Below are 17,336 nucleotides of genomic sequence, written 5' to 3' on the forward strand. Positions count from 1 at the left end.
CCTTCTCCTCTGCTGACATTCCCTCCCACTCCCCCAACATTCCCTCCCACTCTCCTCACATTCCCTCCCACTCCGCTGACATTCCCTTTGACTCCCCCAACATTCCTTCCCGCTCCCCTCGCATTCCCTCCTGTTCCGCTGACATTGTCTCCCACTCCCTTTGCATTCCCTCCCGTTCCACTGACATTCCCACCCGTTCTGCTGACATTCCCCCCGCTCCCCTCGCACTCCCTCCTGCTCTGCTGACATTCCTTCCCACTCTCCTCGCATTCCCTCCCGTTCCACTGACATTCCCTCCCATTCCCTCCCATTACGCTGACATTCCCTCCCGCTCCCCTCGCACGCCCTCTTGTTCCGCTGACATTTGTCTCTGAGGGGACACTGGACACCATTGACCAGAGTCGCAGGTCCAGGCTGAATGACACAGCTGAGCTGTTCAGGGAGCAGAGGCATAAAACTGTACGTGCACTAAGGGTGGACAAGGAGGTCTATGGGTGAGGAATCTGTGAGGGAGTAGAGCATCACCTGTGGACAAGTGATTCTCATCCCGCTTACAGGGGAATTCGCGCATTGCGTTCATCCAAGCCCATCCCTCGGAGCACTGCAGTTACAGCAGAGGGTCGTAGGATCTTGACGCAAGAGTCCGAAGTGAAGACCCGCTGGGCCGGTGACTTTGAGTGGTTGTACCAGGCTGATCCACCAGCTGTCGAGTTGGACGTCAGGTGTGTTACAATCCCTGTTGCTGACCCTCCAATCAACTGTGGTCCACCTTCGCTTGTGGAAACACAGACTGCGGGGAACCGGTTGAAACGGGGTAAAGCTCCAGGGATCTGTGGCATCCATGCTGAACTTGTCAAGGCTGTACTCGTGTTTTTGCTGCACCATCCACAACTAGGCCTCTGCTGTCCGCACGCGATTCGAACCCTTCGAGCCGAGCTCGCCATCGCACACTCACGACGCTCGCGTCGCCCGTCGCGTCGTACGACTTTATACCTCGAATAGCAGACAAACCGGTCCCTCTCCCTCCAAGTGCCACCATCTTGACCGTGAACACTCGGTCGACTTTAATCCTCGTCGCCAACGTCACGTCGTCGAGACCAAGAAACACAGAAACCCGCCTTGATTGCAGATCACCACTGCGGCTTGCGGTGCTAGTTTTAATCAGCCATCTTGAAGAGCCTCCTCCTCCGGTGATTGTTGTTGTTGTTGTTGTTGTTGTTGTTGTTGTTGTTGTTGTTGTTGTTGTTGTTGTTGTTGTTGTTGTTGTTGTTGTTGTTGTTGTTGTTTCACAGCTTCGTGACAGCACAGTGGACTTACATGGATAAAAAAACATAATACAAACCATTATCATGATCGTGATGATCAAAATGTTCGTGAATGCTCGGCAATAAATAAATAATGATGAACCAATTTGTTTCCAGCTCGGAGGTTTTTTATCAAGTTATACGCAACTGCCGACGACGATATGATCGCAGTACGTGATGACGTCATTACGTTTTAACGTCATGACGTCACTCGCGTGGCTCGTTTCTCGTTTCTCCGCGGATGTGTCCGTCGTCGCGACTTCCTCAACTCAACATGTCTCGAGATAATTTCTTTCTTTGAAGGTTTTTCTTCGTTCACGATTTCTCTTTGGTTAACGATTTGTGCTGCTGGGCGACGTGCGAGTCGGTGACGTGGACAGAAGGACTGGCTATTGTGACGTCACGACAATCGGGTGTAGATCTGTTAAACGCTCGGTTCGACGTGCATCATCATCCGTGGTTCCTGCAGTTTTGCCGAGTTTCCGCTCAATTCGGACTTTATTGACTTCAAGGAACATCTTGTACATGAGGAAAACGCAACGAAGGTTCGTCACACGGTTTAATTTTCACAACATTGAATGAACTTCAACGTGTCATGTCGAGTTTAACCCGATTTATCCACCGTGACTGTGAAACACCGCCATGGCAGTTTATAACCGGCTCGGGATTCGAACCGTTCCGTCGATGCAGACAAAAGAAAGACAAACAAATGGACGGATGATCAGATGTTCCCGCCATTTTTGAAGATTACATTTTCAGACTTTAGTTCTTCATGATGAAGAGGAACAGATTGATTTGAAGTTTAATCAGAGAATCCCTTTTGTGAATATTTTGCAACACACAAAGGGGTCAGTAATTCACCTTGAGGTGTGCACGTTCACCTCTGGGCAGTCTAGTCTGGGTTAGAATCCCGACCGAGCTATAAACTGCCATCCTGGTGTTTCGCACGTATGGCGAGGCATCATTGCGAGCACCGTCCATCGGGTAGATGTTCAGCCGGAAGACTCCTCAAGCAACACCGGTCGGTGGTGGATGTTAAACGATGTTAAACGAGTGGTGGATGTTAAACGAGACGCCGTTTTACCCAGCGTCTATTACACCACCTTGTGGAACTCGTCACACGAGTTATTCGTGCCTGTTTGTTGTGTCCTTTGTGACGTCATTAAACAGTACGTTTTTCTGCTTGCAATGATTTTTTTTTCCATTATGTTTGACTGACAGGCAGGTAGATAGAGTAAAATACCGTCACTCCTCTCTGTGCAGGTGTGATCGGACAAATTTAGAGCCAAAGTACATTCGTCAAAACGAGAAACTTGTCTTCCCGTTCACGTTCTGATTCGTGTTCAAAATATAACATTCGATTAAAATTAATTGTTCTGCGATCATAAACTCACGACCGTAAACTGATCCGACAGATGGACGGACGGACCGACGTGCACCGATTGCTTAACCCCCACTTTTTGCTTCACGTGCGCGGGGTAATGAACAGTCCCAAGTGGGACAGACACGCGTCTAACGATGGCGGGTGATCGTCGTTGGGTTGCATGAGGATTAGGTCTTAAAGTTGATTTTTAACTTTGATTTGATGGAAAATTATTGGCCCGTTGGGTCTGAAAGGCCTGATCTTCATCGTGCGTATGCAGCACAAGGTCACAGGGTATCACCATTGTCTGTGCCGGCACAGAGGGCATATTGTCTGTGCCGCTGATGTCGTGTCTGCCGCGGTCTCCCATATCTACTGCTTCTGATGTTAACTCAGCCTGGAAATTCATCCACAGACACCTGCTCTCTGTCTTTGGCTCTGTCTGTCTGTCTGTCTGTCTGTCTCTCTCTCATACAGATTCATCCCATCTCATCTTCAATTATCCTTGCCCTCATCCTGCCCATGGTCCACTGAATACTGTGGTGAGGCAGTTGATCTGGAACAACTTTCTCTTTCTGGGAAGGCAAATCTGACCAAAGGCAATCTCAGCTCATTCTAAAAAGTCCACAAGTGTTTGTCCACTCTCAGCAGAGTCAGAAAATAACATCTGTCCAACCTCAAGATTGAATTTTCAAACTTGTCTCCCTCCTCTAAAACCTGATCACACCTTGTAAAGCCTATCGCTGGAGTATGCTCCCCTTCCAATCCCTTCCCTCTCGTCATACGGCATCACAGCCGACTACGCTCATGAGCAGGCCAAATGCCTCAATTCTGTGTTTGATTCAAAATCTTGTGTCTCCAACCCCCCATTCTCGGTGTCCACCCTTCCCTGTCATACACAACTGATCCTGGATTCTGTGTCTTTTGCACATAACATGAGAAGATGGAGAAAATTATTTCACTCCTTGACTCTGACTCTGCGACTGGACCGGACGGCATCAGCTCATGTGTCCTCACAACCTTCTCTGCTGCTCTTGCACATCCTCTCTCTGCCCTTTTCACCCTATCATTTGGCTTCGGTCATCTTTCATCTGTTTGTAAATCCGCCAACATCACCGCATTGCATAAAAAAGTAGCAAAAATTGATTTCCTTAACTGCAAAACTATTGGCTTCCTTCCAATCATCAGCGAGATCATGGAGCATCACGGTTGAAATGAAATCCTTCCTCTTCTCCAACAGCCTCATCTGAGATCACCAATTTGGTTTCAGACCAGGTCACTCCACCTTGTTCATGCTGCTTCGACTCACCCATCAATGGATGATGCGCATATTGCGGTACTCTCCAAACTCTCTGCCTATGGCATCCAATGCCAACTCCACACGTGGCAAACTGACTTCCTCAACTCTTGTAGCCAACATGCGGCTCTCAACAAGATCCTTTCATCTCCACTCCCTGTCATGGCTGCAATAAGTCAAGGCAGTGTTCTCGGACCAATCCTATTCCTGATCTTCATAAGTTATCTCTCTCACTCTCTGGAAGAATCCTCTTTATCTATTTGCTGATCACTCCCCCCTCTGCCGTGACATCCTCAGTCATCCTTGTTACACGCAGGCAGCAGCCTCTTTCCTCTCTTCAGACCTTGACAAAATCACAAGCTGGTCAAACACTTGGAATATGTCTTCCAATCCTGACAAATCTCACTCCGAAAGGACCATCTGGCAAACCCTCCTCTTATCTACTATCTTACCAATCCTCTTGAGGAAGTTCAGTCATTCAAAGTCCTGGGTCTCACCATCAGCCATGACCTTTCTTGGGCAAACCATATTTCAAAATTGGCCTCCAAGGCCAGCTGCTGACTGGGCATCCCACAACATCCTTCCTTGGCACAGCTGAACTCCTATCCACCAACAAGATCCTCATCTGCAGATTGATGGAGGACTGCTCTCCTCTCTAGGCTGACTCCCCTGCCTCACGTCTTGCTCAGCTTGATGCCGTGGAAACGGAGGCCTTTACGGTTATTGGAATCCCCCACGATGAAGCTGAGTCGATGGGCCTATCACTTCACCATCGCCGACAGGTCAGTGGTCTCTCTGTCACCTATCACCTCCTTTCTCGTCTTACCCCCTCTGCTCATTCTGTGCTTTGCACCCCCCCCCAAGGTTTCTCCACGACACACACGGCTTACCATCAACCCCCTTCCAGTGAAACTACCTGAATCCAGTATCACTGCTCTCCTCCACTCATTTGTTCATCCTTTTCCCACCTGAGGAGTCAACTTTCACATCCTCTTCAATCTCATTCTTCCCTCCAGGTCTTCAGGACAGCTGTTCATCACCATCTCAGATCATCCCCAATCCAAACCCATGATACTTTCTACCCTTGTTAACCCCACCTAAACCCTCCTCCTTTCAATTTTTACAGTTTTCCCTCCTTTTGAGCTTCCTTGTGTGTCCATCTCGTCCACTCTATGCATCTCTGTGTCCAACTTCTCCACCCCAAGCATCCTCTGTGTCCAACTTCTCCACCCCAAGCATCCTCTTTTTCCATCTCGTCCATCTTATGCATCCTCTGTATCCATCTTGTTTATCCCAAGCATCCTCTGTGTCTGTCTTCGTAACCCCAACCATCCTCTGTGTACAACTTCTCCACCCCATGCATCCTCTGTGTCCATCTTGTTAACCCCAAACATCCTCTGTGTCCAACTTCTCCACCCCATGCATCCTCTGTGTCCATCTCGTCCACTCTATGCATCCTCTGTGTCCAACTTCTCCACCCCATGCATCCTCTGTGTCCATCCTGTTAACCCCAAACATCCTCTGTGTACAACTTCTCCACCCCATGCATGCGTGTTTTACGTCCTGTTTTTGTCTGTTACGTCCTGATCCGTTCAGTGTACTCGCTCTTCTACGAGCCTCGACTCGGTATGCAAAAATTTAGTAAAAAAAGAGCTTAAAAGGTGCCAAAAATGTTTTAAAAAGTCCAAGCTTCTAAAGGGTCTTCACAGGTCTAAATGTATCTGGGGTCGAAAGGATCGAATGGTCTAAACTCTAAAGAGTATGTCAAAAATGAAGTTAGGATTTAAAGGGTCTAAAACGGTCGAAAAGGGGATCCAAAGGATGTAAATATCTAAACTGTCTTGAAAGGGTCTTAAAAGGTCTGAGGGGTTTTCGTGGTCTAAACTCTCAGGGGTCCAGTGGTCTCAGCAGTCTCACGGGTCTCGAAGATCTAAAGTGTGGAAGGGACCTAAAGGGGTCGGTCTTACTGGTCTTAAGAAGAGTGTTGTTTTCCAGGAAAGAAACGATGAACGAGTCACCGAATTCACAAGACGTTGATGTGAACCAGTCACCACCACATCCTCCTCGACCAACGAAAAAGAAAACTTCTCTTTGGGAACGCCTAAAGTAAATATATTTATTTTCTCCATCTACACTTTTTAAAACTTCTCTTTTGGATATACCTCGGTCAGGAAATGTACAAGAAATTGACTTTTCAATCTTTTTCATCTCAGGTCCTTTTTCAGAAGAAAAAAGAAAGGGAAGTGTAGTGATGACGTTTCACATCCCATGTAAGTAAGAGAAAATCTCCCTTCGGGATGTCGTGACATGAATTGTGATGGAAGTAGAAATAGTTATTCCTGTTGTCTCACGATCACGTGATGATCCTTCATTATTTTCTCCACCATAGATTGGAGGTTTCAGGGTTGTGGGATTTCTTTGAGGTTCCTTCATCGAGATGGTGGGAATCTTGATCCTGATGTTAATGTTCATCCTGGTGTTTTGCATGAAGGGTGAGACATCGATGTGTGCACCATCCCACCAAAGCACGTAGATCGAGAGGACCGTCTGCCAGCGTGGGGGTATTGGTGACGTAAAGGATCCCATCATGTCTCTTGAAAATGGATGGCGAGTTATCGCCGGTTCCCAGAACAAATTACACATTCCTTCCATACAACAGAAGGATTGGCCGGAGACAGTCCGGAGACAAACACCGTCCAGAAACAAACACTGCCCAGACACGCCCGGAGCCAAACACCGCTTGGACGTGTCCGGAGCCAAGCCATCCGGAGACAAACACCGTCCAGAAACAAACACTGCCCAAACACGCCTGGAGCCAAACACCGCTTGGACGTGTCTGGAGCCAAGCCATCCGGAGACAAACACCGTCCAGAAACAAACACTGCCCAGACACGCCCGGAGCCAAACACCGCTTGGACGTGTCTGGAGCCAAGCCATCCGGAGCCAAACACCGTCCAGAAACAAACACTGCCCAGACACGTCCGGAGCCAAACACCGTCCAGAAACAAACACTGCCCAGACACGCCTGGAGCCAAACACCGCTTGGACGTGTCCGGAGCCAAGCCATCCGGAGACAAACAATGTCCAGAAACAAACACTGCCCAGACACGTCCGGAGCCAAACACCGTCCAGAAACAAACACTGCCCAGACACGCCTGGAGCCAAACACCGCTTGGACGTGTCCGGAGCCAAGCCATCCAGAGACAAACAATGTCCAGAAACAAACACTGCTCAGACACGTCCGGAGCCAAACACCGTCCAGAAACAAACACTGCCCAGACACGCCTGGAGCCAAACACCGCTTGGACGTGTCCGGAGCCAAGCCATCCGGAGACAAACACCGTCCAGAAACAAACACTGCCCAGACACGTCCGGAGCCAAACACCGTCCAGAAACAAACACTGCCCAGACACGTCCGGAGCCAAACACCGTCCAGAAACCAACACTGCCCAGACACGTCCGGAGCCAAACACCGTCCAGAAACAAACACTGCCCAGACACGCCCGGAGCCAAACACCGCCCGGGCACGTCCTCGTGACTGTTTTGGCCTCGTGGCTGTTTCGAAAGCAATTTGTGAAAATCGGTGTCCTTTACAAAGGTTACATGGTTTCTCTTTGTGAGTTTTGAAGGAAAATACATTTGATGACCCTCGAATTCTGAGCCGTTCACCACATTCACGTGTTTTCTCAATTTCAGAGCCAAATTTTTCCACCTGTCACATGACAAGTGTGTTTGTGTGTGTGTGTGTGTGTGTGTGTGTGTGTGTGTGTGTGTGTGTGTGTGTGTGTGTGTCTAAACTGAACATCTGCGCTGTCGCCTCAAGCCCCGAAGCCTCAAGTGAACCCACAACCGTTCCAAACATTTGTCGGTAGTATGCACCGTCATAGATGAAGGTCGTGCTGTTCAGATGAATCTCCAGCAGGCTCGCAACATCCTCAGGTGTTCGTTGGCTGTTCTGACAAGCTATTTTCCAATCGTTTGAATGTTTCAACCGGTCGAGCGAGACACTCACCACCAGATCGACTGGGATGTTGGTGAAAAGTGAAACCACATCGAAAGATATCACCGCGTCTCATCTTCCTGGATTCTAACCTCTGTTATCCTTTCGACAAATTTACCATTATTCTAAACCGTTTTATCAGTCTTTCTTGCAAGTCTGCCAATGATACGTACTAGGAAGCCGGACAACCGGTAAGATGGTGCATCGACGAAGGACACGATGAGTCTCAGAAGGACATTCTGTTTGTGGATCTTGGGAAGGCCATGCAGTCTGGGTGCTGAACCCTTGCTGCAGTAAAGCTGGTTGCCCAGCCTGCCTGCTCGTTTGAGCATGGACATTCGATGTTCAAGGACCCTTGGTGCTTTGGAATGGGGTCAGATGCTCCAGTCGTGATATGATTTTACCATGGTACAACTCCTTCTCCATTGCTGCCACTGCGCTGCCCTTGTCTGCTGGTGCAAAGGTCAAATGGTTCCTGTTTCTCAGACTTTTCATTGCCTTCAGCTCTGGCACCGAGAGATTAGGTTTGGGTTTATTGATGTGTATAAAGGTGCCAATGGTCTGAGACACGCAGTTCGTGATCGTGGTCTTCTCCTCCAGCGGTACATGTGTCACGGCAGACTCCACACTAGCCACAGTCAGGGACACAGGTATGGATGGATTCATGGATTATGCTGAAATTCAACCATTTTTCTTGGAACACACATTTCAGCGTCCGATAATGTTTTACTGGATAACTTAACAACCCATTTTTTTTCTCATCGTCAATGTGCCTGAGACCCGGTCTGCTCTTGCTTATTGCTGAAATTAGCAGAGTCCTCGTAGATCGAGTTTACTTTCAGATGGAAGCAGCTTCTTCTTCTTTAAAAAGTTCAGCATGTCTGGTTGATCATGTGTCTGAAGTTTCACATCGATCTGTGAAGTGGTTCTGGAGAAGAAAAAAATTCACATTTTTTATTTTCAATCCAATATGGCTGCCAGACCAAGCGGCCGATGACGTCATAAATTTAATTATTCATTCACATCGGATCAGATCACCGGAGTTTTATATTTTTTGAATAAGGATTTTGATTCATCCAATTATGGTTGGAATCCCTCGTCAGCATTAAGGTCATCTGTCATCATTATCCCTCTCCATACCCCTTGGGGAGGTGATGACAAATGCTGAGTTTCTTTTTCTTTGTTGAGCGGTTTCAGAGAAAAATAAATCAAAATTCTTCCTTCAATCCAATGTCGCTCCAAAACCATGTGACCCATGACGTCCGACTTATCAATAAAATATTCTCCAAAAGGAGTCCTTCCTTTGTTGAAAATTTCACATCAACCAGACAAGTGATTGTGGAGAAAACCATTTTAAAAACACAAATATGTAGTTGGGGACACACATACACACACACACACACACACACACACACACACACACACACACACACACACACACACACACACACACACACACACACACGCCATTTACTCCACAAGTCTGCTCTTCATGAACACCACATTATTTAGATTAATCAGTTGATTGTTCTCCGCTCCGTCCGACCGACCGATCATCCGTCCATGTACGTTTGTGTGCGTGATCTTTCAAAAACCGTTGAACACTGAGCTCTCGTATTGCGGATATCTATTCCTCATGACATCATCTCAACCTGATTAAATCTCGGCTGTGATTGGCTAAATTATGTTACCATGACAACCATCTGAGTAACTTCGCTTGTGCGCGTGATATTTCAAAAAATGTTCAAGATTTAACTTTCAGATTACACAGATCTTTTCCTCATCCCAACCAAATAGAGGGGGATCTCGAGTTCGTGGTTTTATTTCATGTGGAGTTTGGTGGAGGGGGCATTGTCGTGTCAGTTTTTGAAATACAGAATGTGTATGACATCCGGTGTAGCTCACTTGAAGCAATTTGTGTATTTAAATGGAGTGTTGTTTTCCAGGAAAGCAAAGATGAACGAGTCTCCTGGTTCTAAAGATGTTGGTCTGAACTCTTCTGGTTCACAAGACGTTGATGTGAACCAGTCACCACCACATTCGACTCCTCCAAAGAAAAGGAAAACTAATCTTTGGGAACGTCTAAAGTAAATATATTTATTTTCTCTCTCTACACTTTTTAAAACTTCTTTTTGGAAACATCGAGTTGAGAAAATGTACAAGAAATTGACTTTCACAATCTTTTTCATCTCAGGTGCTTGTTCAGAAGAAAAAAGAAAGGGAAGTGTTGTGATGACGTTTCACGTCCCATGTAAGTAAGAGAAAATCTCCTTTCGGGATGTCGTGACATGAATTGTGATCGAGACAGAAAGAGTTATTCCTTTAAACGTTAAAGTTATTGAAGCTAAACTTGTATTTCACGTCATCTTCCATCTTCTTGGAACTCAGCTTACATCAACCTTCGCCAGCCAATGTCACTCATTGCAGATGACGCGAGCCAAGATCACTCTCGCTTTGCTGCAAAGCTGTGTCGCGTGCTTTGGTTTGAACCTTTGCTTAAAGTTAATGAAATTAAACATTTTCTGACTCAGATTTCAACAACATTGCAATGCGAAGTATCGACTTGTTCAAACTTTCTTTATGTCAGCAAATGATGATTTTCAATCCCGGCTATCACCATGTGGTGCAATATGATAGACATTTACCTGGAGAGAATTGGGGCTTCTCCCCACCTTGTACTCCCTCCCCCAGATACACTAGCCAAACTGAAACCACACTTGGGTTATCTTTGGGCAACATGCAAAATTTGATTTTTTTTTGAATCATTTTTTTGAATCAATTTTTTTTTTGATTTTTGAATCAAAAAAAGTTTTTGAATCATAAATAAACATATTTTTTTGAATCATATTTTTTTGAATCATATATATATAGTATATAATACATTTTTATTCTGACGTTGTTTAACATTGTTAACTTTTTTAACTGCAACTTTAAAAAAAACCTTTCTTATTTTTGCAGGAGTGCTGAGCCTCCAATGACAACACAACCTCCTCAGGAAGAGCTGCAAGCTGGTGGTGAGTTTTGAAAATGAATCTTTTCTGAAAATAAATTCGATATCTCGGTTCGTTTGGGTGTTTCAGCACTTGTTGGAGGAAACACCTGAAAATGGTTGTTGTTTTATTTATTTTTCACTGTGATGGTGGTGGCTGCTTGTTAATCATGACAATGACATGAACGACTTTCCTCTCACCGCAGCAACCATTACCGTGCGAGCTCCGAACATTTTGTTTAATTCTCCGTTGATGCCACGGCAGTGGTTGAACAACCTTTCACCCCCTTCTTTCTTGGCGGCTTTTGTCACTTACCTGAAATTTAATATCCTCTTTCAGCAGCTTTCAATTTTTCATATTTGGGCAGAAATCTTGAAAAATATATATTTACATATACATCTTGATACGTTTGTGGGGGTAGATGTAGGAATTTAATCGGAAATTTCGGATGGAATAGAGTTGTTTGGTCCGTGGATGTGTAGGAGACATCTCGATGTAATTAAGTCAGGAAACTGTGAGCTTAAGTGTCACCACATGGGTGGGGGGGGTGGTGCGGTGCCAATAACATGGGGATTAAGGATAAGTTCCCCCAGCATGTGACTGTCCACTGTGACCTATTCCGACGTTTTTGCATTGACGATCGAGCCAGGCGTGCCGAGCAGGCAGAGGCCCCGCCTTCCCGGGGTTTCATGCGAGTAAGCCACGCCACAGAGGTGGAACGGTTGTTCGGTGTGACGTCAGGAGAGATCAAGAGGAACGCATGAGTGCGGAGTGATCGACTCACGCGGTCGAGAGAGAACGTAGCCAGGAAATGGCCTGTAAGAACTCGTATTCGTGCTGAGGCGAATTGGCTCGCATACCGAGCAAGACGCTGGCCATTGGCTCTTGGGAAGGTCCTGAGAGACGGACCCCGAGCCTCGTGTACGTCACCGAAGGGGACGTCAGGCCATTGTGCAGAGTGCCCCGTATCAGCAAGCTTGATGAGTGAGTTTGCTTGATCCTTCCAGAGCGATGTTGCGAGACAGATATTTTGCATGATTGAAGGACGTGTTCCATTTGGAAGACAAGCATCCAATCAATTCCAGATTGGCAGACTGGCACAGCCACATTCTTCCTCTGGGGGTGGTCCATGGTCTATCTCTGTACGTATCTCACTGTTTGTTCATGTGCATGTTTATTAACGTTTCCCCAAATTTCTCTTTTTCTGTGTGTTTCTCAGATGCAAGGGTGAAGACGTTCCTTTTCTTGGACAAATCTGCACGGATTGAGTACCTTCAAGGTCACCGTGATGTGCTGAAGCGGTTCCTTTACTCTCACCCCAATGTGTTGCATCAGTACCTTGATGATCACAGAAATGTGCTGAATGATTACGTGGAAGAAAATGTCAAACTTCAGTCATTAAAGTTCTGGTTTGCTCAGAAGAGAGGTGAGTACCAAAGGCAGACTGTGAAGCTGAGGTCCAGAGGCTTCGGAAAGAGTGGGCAACGCTCATGTCAGTCCGCTGGACAATATTTTGCTTTCATGGTGTTTGATCTTTGTGTCCAATGTCACCACATTCTATTAATTATTTCATTTTTTACTTCTAATCTCTCCTCACAATGAAAACCTATCCCGGAAGCATTTTGATTGTTCTCGCTGGCACTGCTTTGGTCACAAGTGTGCAGTCCCTCGGATGAACCTTGTCCTTGGTGTCCCGTCTGATAGCATTACTTTTGAAACATTAAACATCTCTCAGTATCTTTCACAAAGAGTTGGCAGGGTATTGTTGACACCCAGAACGAATTACAGATTGTTGCCTTTCCCGACTCCAATCAACGCACTCATGTCAGGCCGAGCCAACCGGTTCCTGAAAGACTCGGCCTAATCTTTCATGTTCTGAGCACCAGCCCTCTTACTCGAAGACATGCTGTACGAACAACTGGCTCGCCAATCATAAGAATTTATGAAACTGACGTCTCATGTCCACAATGCACACGCACGCACGCACGCGCACACACACACACACACACACACACACACACACACACACACACACACACACACACACACACACACACACACACACACACACACACACACACACACACACACACACACACACACATAGTGGTATTTTGTCCATTGATATTTTTCTGTTTTAATATCCGTCTTATGTTGATTTTGCTTCGTCTTTCCAGGTTTTCATGTCGATTTTTGGAAAGGTGATGAAGGTGATGACACCTTGTTGAAGAAGTGCAACAACTTTAAGAAGGTTCTTTCCTTGTCCCTGGTAAGAAAGAGATTGGACTACCTGAAGTGAGGTGCAAAATTATGAGGCCACTTAAATTGATGCAAAGGTGGGAGAGCTCGATGGAACACGGTAGATGGACACGATGGAGGGACACATGAAAGAAAGGGACGGGAAGATTCTCCTGCATCGGAATTCGTCTCTTTTTTTTCTCTCGAGATGAAAAGAGCCCGATGGACCTGCACGAACTAAAAACATGCGAACGGCTTATGTGCATGTATACATCGTGGTTATATACCTGGGATTTCCAATTACAATGGGCCATGGACTAACATCTCGGCCGAAGGCCTGAGGCCTGCCACTCTGTGCTGCTTCATGCAATGGCGGTGCATGATTTTATTGGGGTGGAGTCAGGCCAGCTGTGCAGCCAATGGGTGTAAAGCAGTGGGGTGGAGTCAGGCCAGCTGTGCAGCCAATGGGTGTAAAGCAGTGGGGTGGAGTCAGGCCAGCTGTGCAGCCAATGGGTGTAAAGCAGTGGGGGTGGAGTCAGGCCAGCTGTGCAGCCAATGGGTGTAAAGCAGTGGGGGTGGAGTCAGGCCAGCTGTGCAGCCAATGGGTGTAAAGCAGTGGGGGTGGAGTCAGGCCAGCTGTGCAGCCAATGGGTGTAAAGCAGTGGGGGTGGAGTCAGGCCAGCTGTGCAGCCAATGAGTGTAAAGCAGTGGGGGTGGAGTCAGGCCAGCTGTGCAGCCAATGAGTGTAAAGCAGTGGGGGTGGAGTCAGGCCAGCTGTGCAGCCAATGAGTGTAAAGCAGTGGGGTGGAGTCAGGCCAGCTGTGCAGCCAATGAGTGTAAAGCAGTGGGGTGGAGTCAGGCCAGCTGTGCAGCCAATGAGTGTAAAGCAGTGGGGTGGAGTCAGGCCAGCTGTGCAGCCAATGAGTGTAAAGCAGTGGGGTGGAGTCAGGCCAGCTGTGCAGCCAATGAGTGTAAAGCAGTGGGGTGGAGTCAGGCCAGCTGTGCAGCCAATGAGTGTAAAGCAGTGGGGTGGAGTCAGGCCAGCTGTGCAGCCAATGAGTGTAAAGCAGTGGGGTGGAGTCAGGCCAGCTGTGCAGCCAATGAGTGTAAAGCAGTGGGGTGGAGTCAGGCCAGCTGTGCAGCCAATGAGTGTAAAGCAGTGGGGTGGAGTCAGGCCAGCTGAACACTGACCCATGAATAATATGTGATATTTTCCGAGTCTAAAAAGGGTATAACTCTGTGAAAAATGGACGAAACATCTTGAAACTCGAACTTGTTCTGTAACTTGTCGTAATAAAGTAATGTTCCAAGTTTCATTTTAATTTGTCAAAGGGTACGAGGGAAAAAGTCTGAAAAAAATACAGGTGGGACTGATGGACGGATAGATGGAGAGCAAACGTGAAGTCCCATCTGGTAAAACCAGTAGGGGACCAATAACAGAGCAGACCAATCAATCAATAAACTTGTGAATCTTCTATTTCGCAAGTTACAAACGGACAGACAGACAGGGGTGAAAGATCTAATCCTTACTTCCTTACGACAATTTGCAGACTGGTGTGCGTGTGTGTGTGTGTGTGTGTGTGTGTGTGTGTGTGTGTGTGTGTGTGTGTGTGTGTGTGTGTGTGTGTGTTTGTCATGCTTATCCTGCAGTTTGGGCCAATTACATCCAGACTTGATACAACGAGTCAGCACGACCCTATTTCGTGAATGGGGGTGTTTTTTTTTATCTTTGCCTGTGGTCTTGGGGCACAGGGAGTGAGGGGACGACGACGCAATTTCTCCATGGAAACGTGTATGTTGTTGCGCCACCTCCAGGTGGGAGAGGGTATTACAAGTCTCACCCTTTGCAGTTTAGTATTCCTGTCCCGAAGTTTTCCTGCGCAGTGAAGTGTTTTGAATTACTCACGAGAGTTATTTTGGAGACGTATTTAAATTATATGTTTGAAGAACGATAATAACAGAACCCCCCTCCCCCCCCCCCCACAGGCTACTCCTTTGAGCCATGTGTAATTTGTGACATGATGGCTTTGTCAGAAATCTCACCAAAGATAATGGGAAAAACCATCTTGAGGGAAAGTCGGGGGGCTTGTTAATTCCAATAATTATTTATTTTCCCCATTCCTGCCCCCCCCCGCCACCGTCCCCCTAATTCTCATAGTTCCTCCCATCATTGCCTTCCTGCCCTCCTTCCCACGTCCCTCAATTATATTTCTCTTCCCCTTCCAGTTGCTGCCACTCAACGAGATTCACTTGTGCTGTGTCCATGTAATCATCCCACCTGTTCCCCATTTTTATCCTCGGTCGATGTCAAGTTGTTCCTTTCTGTCACTTTTCTCCTCCACAGAGACTTCTGTATAAATGGATGTAATCATTGTACGTCACGACACACCAATATCATATAGTTTAATAGTTTTCCCACATTGTATCGAAGTTGTTATAATATGACCTTTTGTTTTCTCTTTCAGGTTGCTTTGAAGAAGGCGAAATATTTGAACGATTCCATGAAAGTAAGTTTGTGTGAACGTGGAGATTAACTGTGTTTTAATTACTGAACGAATAGTTTAATTTATGTCTGAACTGTCCTGGTGGATCCTTTGTCTGTGATGGATCTTTGTCTTTTGGCCCCTGAGGCTGTGAGTCCCTCTGCGTGAGTTACAACTTTGTGGTTTCAGCTATGGGGTTAGTTAACCTTTATACCGGTTATACAATGAATTTGTTTAATTAATTTTCTTTCCTTGTTTAAATTATTTTTTTTAGCGCTGGATGAAAAAATCCGTCATGTGGAGACTTGATAATTCAAGCTTTAATATCGGTAAGTGTGGATTTCACTCAAACTTATCACATGGTGAGTTAAACAAGTTACAGATTGTGTGTTTCTGTGACATGAATTTATCACTCATCACTCTAACTATTAACTTTTCTTCAACTCAATCAAACCAGATTTAAGATTTGCAAAACACCCTTTTGGATCCGTCTCCTTATACTGCATCATGGAACGTCGGTTTGACGTCCATCCCTCAAGTGTACCTTCGCTGTCATCATTCACGGACCGGCGTTTGTTTGTTTGTCGCGCGACTCCTCCTGCAGTTCTCGGTCGATTCCATTGCTACGTAGAACCAGCGTGACCCCATTTCGTGTATCAGGGTGTATTTCATCTCTGCCGGTGGTTTTGGGTGGAAGGGGGGGTTGGGGGGCGGCGGTGAGGGACACAAATTCTCGATGTAAATTTGTATCACACAGCGCCTCTTCAGGTGGGAGAGGGTATTACACGTATCCACTATTCCCAGTACAGTGTTCCAACGTTTTCCAGTGTCGTCAGGTGTTTTGAATGATAATAAGCAGTCGGTAGGTTTTTGCTTCATAAACATACCCCGGGGTATGAGTCCCCTTCCGGTTTCACAGGAGGGGATTATAGGTTTTTTGTCCGTCTGTCCGTCCCACCTGTGGTTTTTTAAAAACCTTTTTTTTTTCCCTAAAAACCCTTTAACATATTCACCTGAAACTCGGTACCTGGCTTCATGATGATAAGTTTCAGAGCAAGTTCGAGTTTCAGGGCATCTCGTCAATTTCCCAACGAGCCGTGCCCTTTTTGGACTTGGAAAATGTCACGTCGGACGGTCGGGGGGCGTGCATTGCGAAGCAATTCTCACTCTTGTTCTTTATTTTGCTTTCGTGAGCGATTGAAGCAGCTGAATGTTGCCTATACACCACCCAAATAAAGGTATGTGTCAGAAGAACGCGGTGCACGCTTGGAACAAGATCGCCCGTAGAGCGGGTACCCTGCCGGTGTTTATTCCTGTGCCGAAATGTCTCTTGTTTGTGTGTGTTTCTCAGATGCAAAGGTGAAGGCTTACAACAAGTCGAAGTGTTATGTGCAGGCAGCGTACCTGGAGTGTCACTTTCCTGCGCTGTATAAGTACCTTTCCTCTCACCTTTGTGAGGTACGCGAGTACTTATCCTGTCACAGATGTGTGCTGGGTGAGTACATGGAAGACTGTGTCGTCCTTCAGTCACTACTTGACTGGTTTCACAAGAAGAGAGGTGAGTACCACAGGTAGACTGTGACGTTGATGTCCAGAGACTTTGGACGGAGTGGGCAATGATCGTGTCAGTCCAACGGACAATATTTTGTTTTCATGATGTT

General features: G+C 46.6%; 2 protein-coding genes across 8 annotated transcripts in view; one reads left to right on the forward strand and one right to left on the reverse strand.

Moving 5' to 3' along the window:
- LOC147006805 (F-box/LRR-repeat protein 4-like) overlaps positions 1-1,311 on the reverse strand; it is a 37,842-nt gene extending 36,531 nt beyond the window's left edge. For all 3 annotated transcript variants that reach the window (XM_085867863.1, XM_085867862.1, XM_085867866.1), the window contains exon 1: positions 526-1,311. The gene's annotated coding sequence lies outside the window, so the exon portion shown is untranslated. The remainder of the gene's footprint in view (positions 1-525) is intronic.
- Positions 1-17,336, forward strand: part of LOC147006806 (uncharacterized) — a 46,390-nt gene that overhangs the window by 2,767 nt on the left and 26,287 nt on the right. For 2 of the 5 annotated variants that reach the window (XM_085867856.1, XM_085867857.1), the window contains exons 1-9: positions 8,072-8,614; positions 9,911-10,051; positions 10,159-10,215; positions 10,923-10,978; positions 12,174-12,380; positions 13,132-13,223; positions 15,658-15,699; positions 15,950-16,004; positions 17,027-17,233. In XM_085867856.1, coding sequence (XP_085723982.1) covers positions 8,370-8,614; positions 9,911-10,051; positions 10,159-10,215; positions 10,923-10,978; positions 12,174-12,380; positions 13,132-13,223; positions 15,658-15,699; positions 15,950-16,004; positions 17,027-17,233 — 1,102 coding nt within the window. In that variant the 5' untranslated portion in view covers positions 8,072-8,369. Of the gene's footprint in view, positions 1-1,367; positions 1,850-5,959; positions 6,071-6,177; positions 6,235-8,071; positions 8,615-9,910; positions 10,052-10,158; positions 10,216-10,922; positions 10,979-12,173; positions 12,381-13,131; positions 13,224-15,657; positions 15,700-15,949; positions 16,005-17,026; positions 17,234-17,336 lie in introns of those variants that run through there. The other 3 variants (XM_085867858.1, XM_085867859.1, XM_085867860.1) reach the window with 3 other exon arrangements.

The sequence above is a fragment of the Eptatretus burgeri genome, unplaced genomic scaffold (genome assembly GCF_056783735.1).
Source record: "Eptatretus burgeri isolate ZD-2024b unplaced genomic scaffold, Ebu_testis_v1 Ebu_testis_scaffold_3153, whole genome shotgun sequence".
In the NCBI taxonomy this organism is placed as follows: domain Eukaryota; kingdom Metazoa; phylum Chordata; class Myxini; order Myxiniformes; family Myxinidae; genus Eptatretus; species Eptatretus burgeri.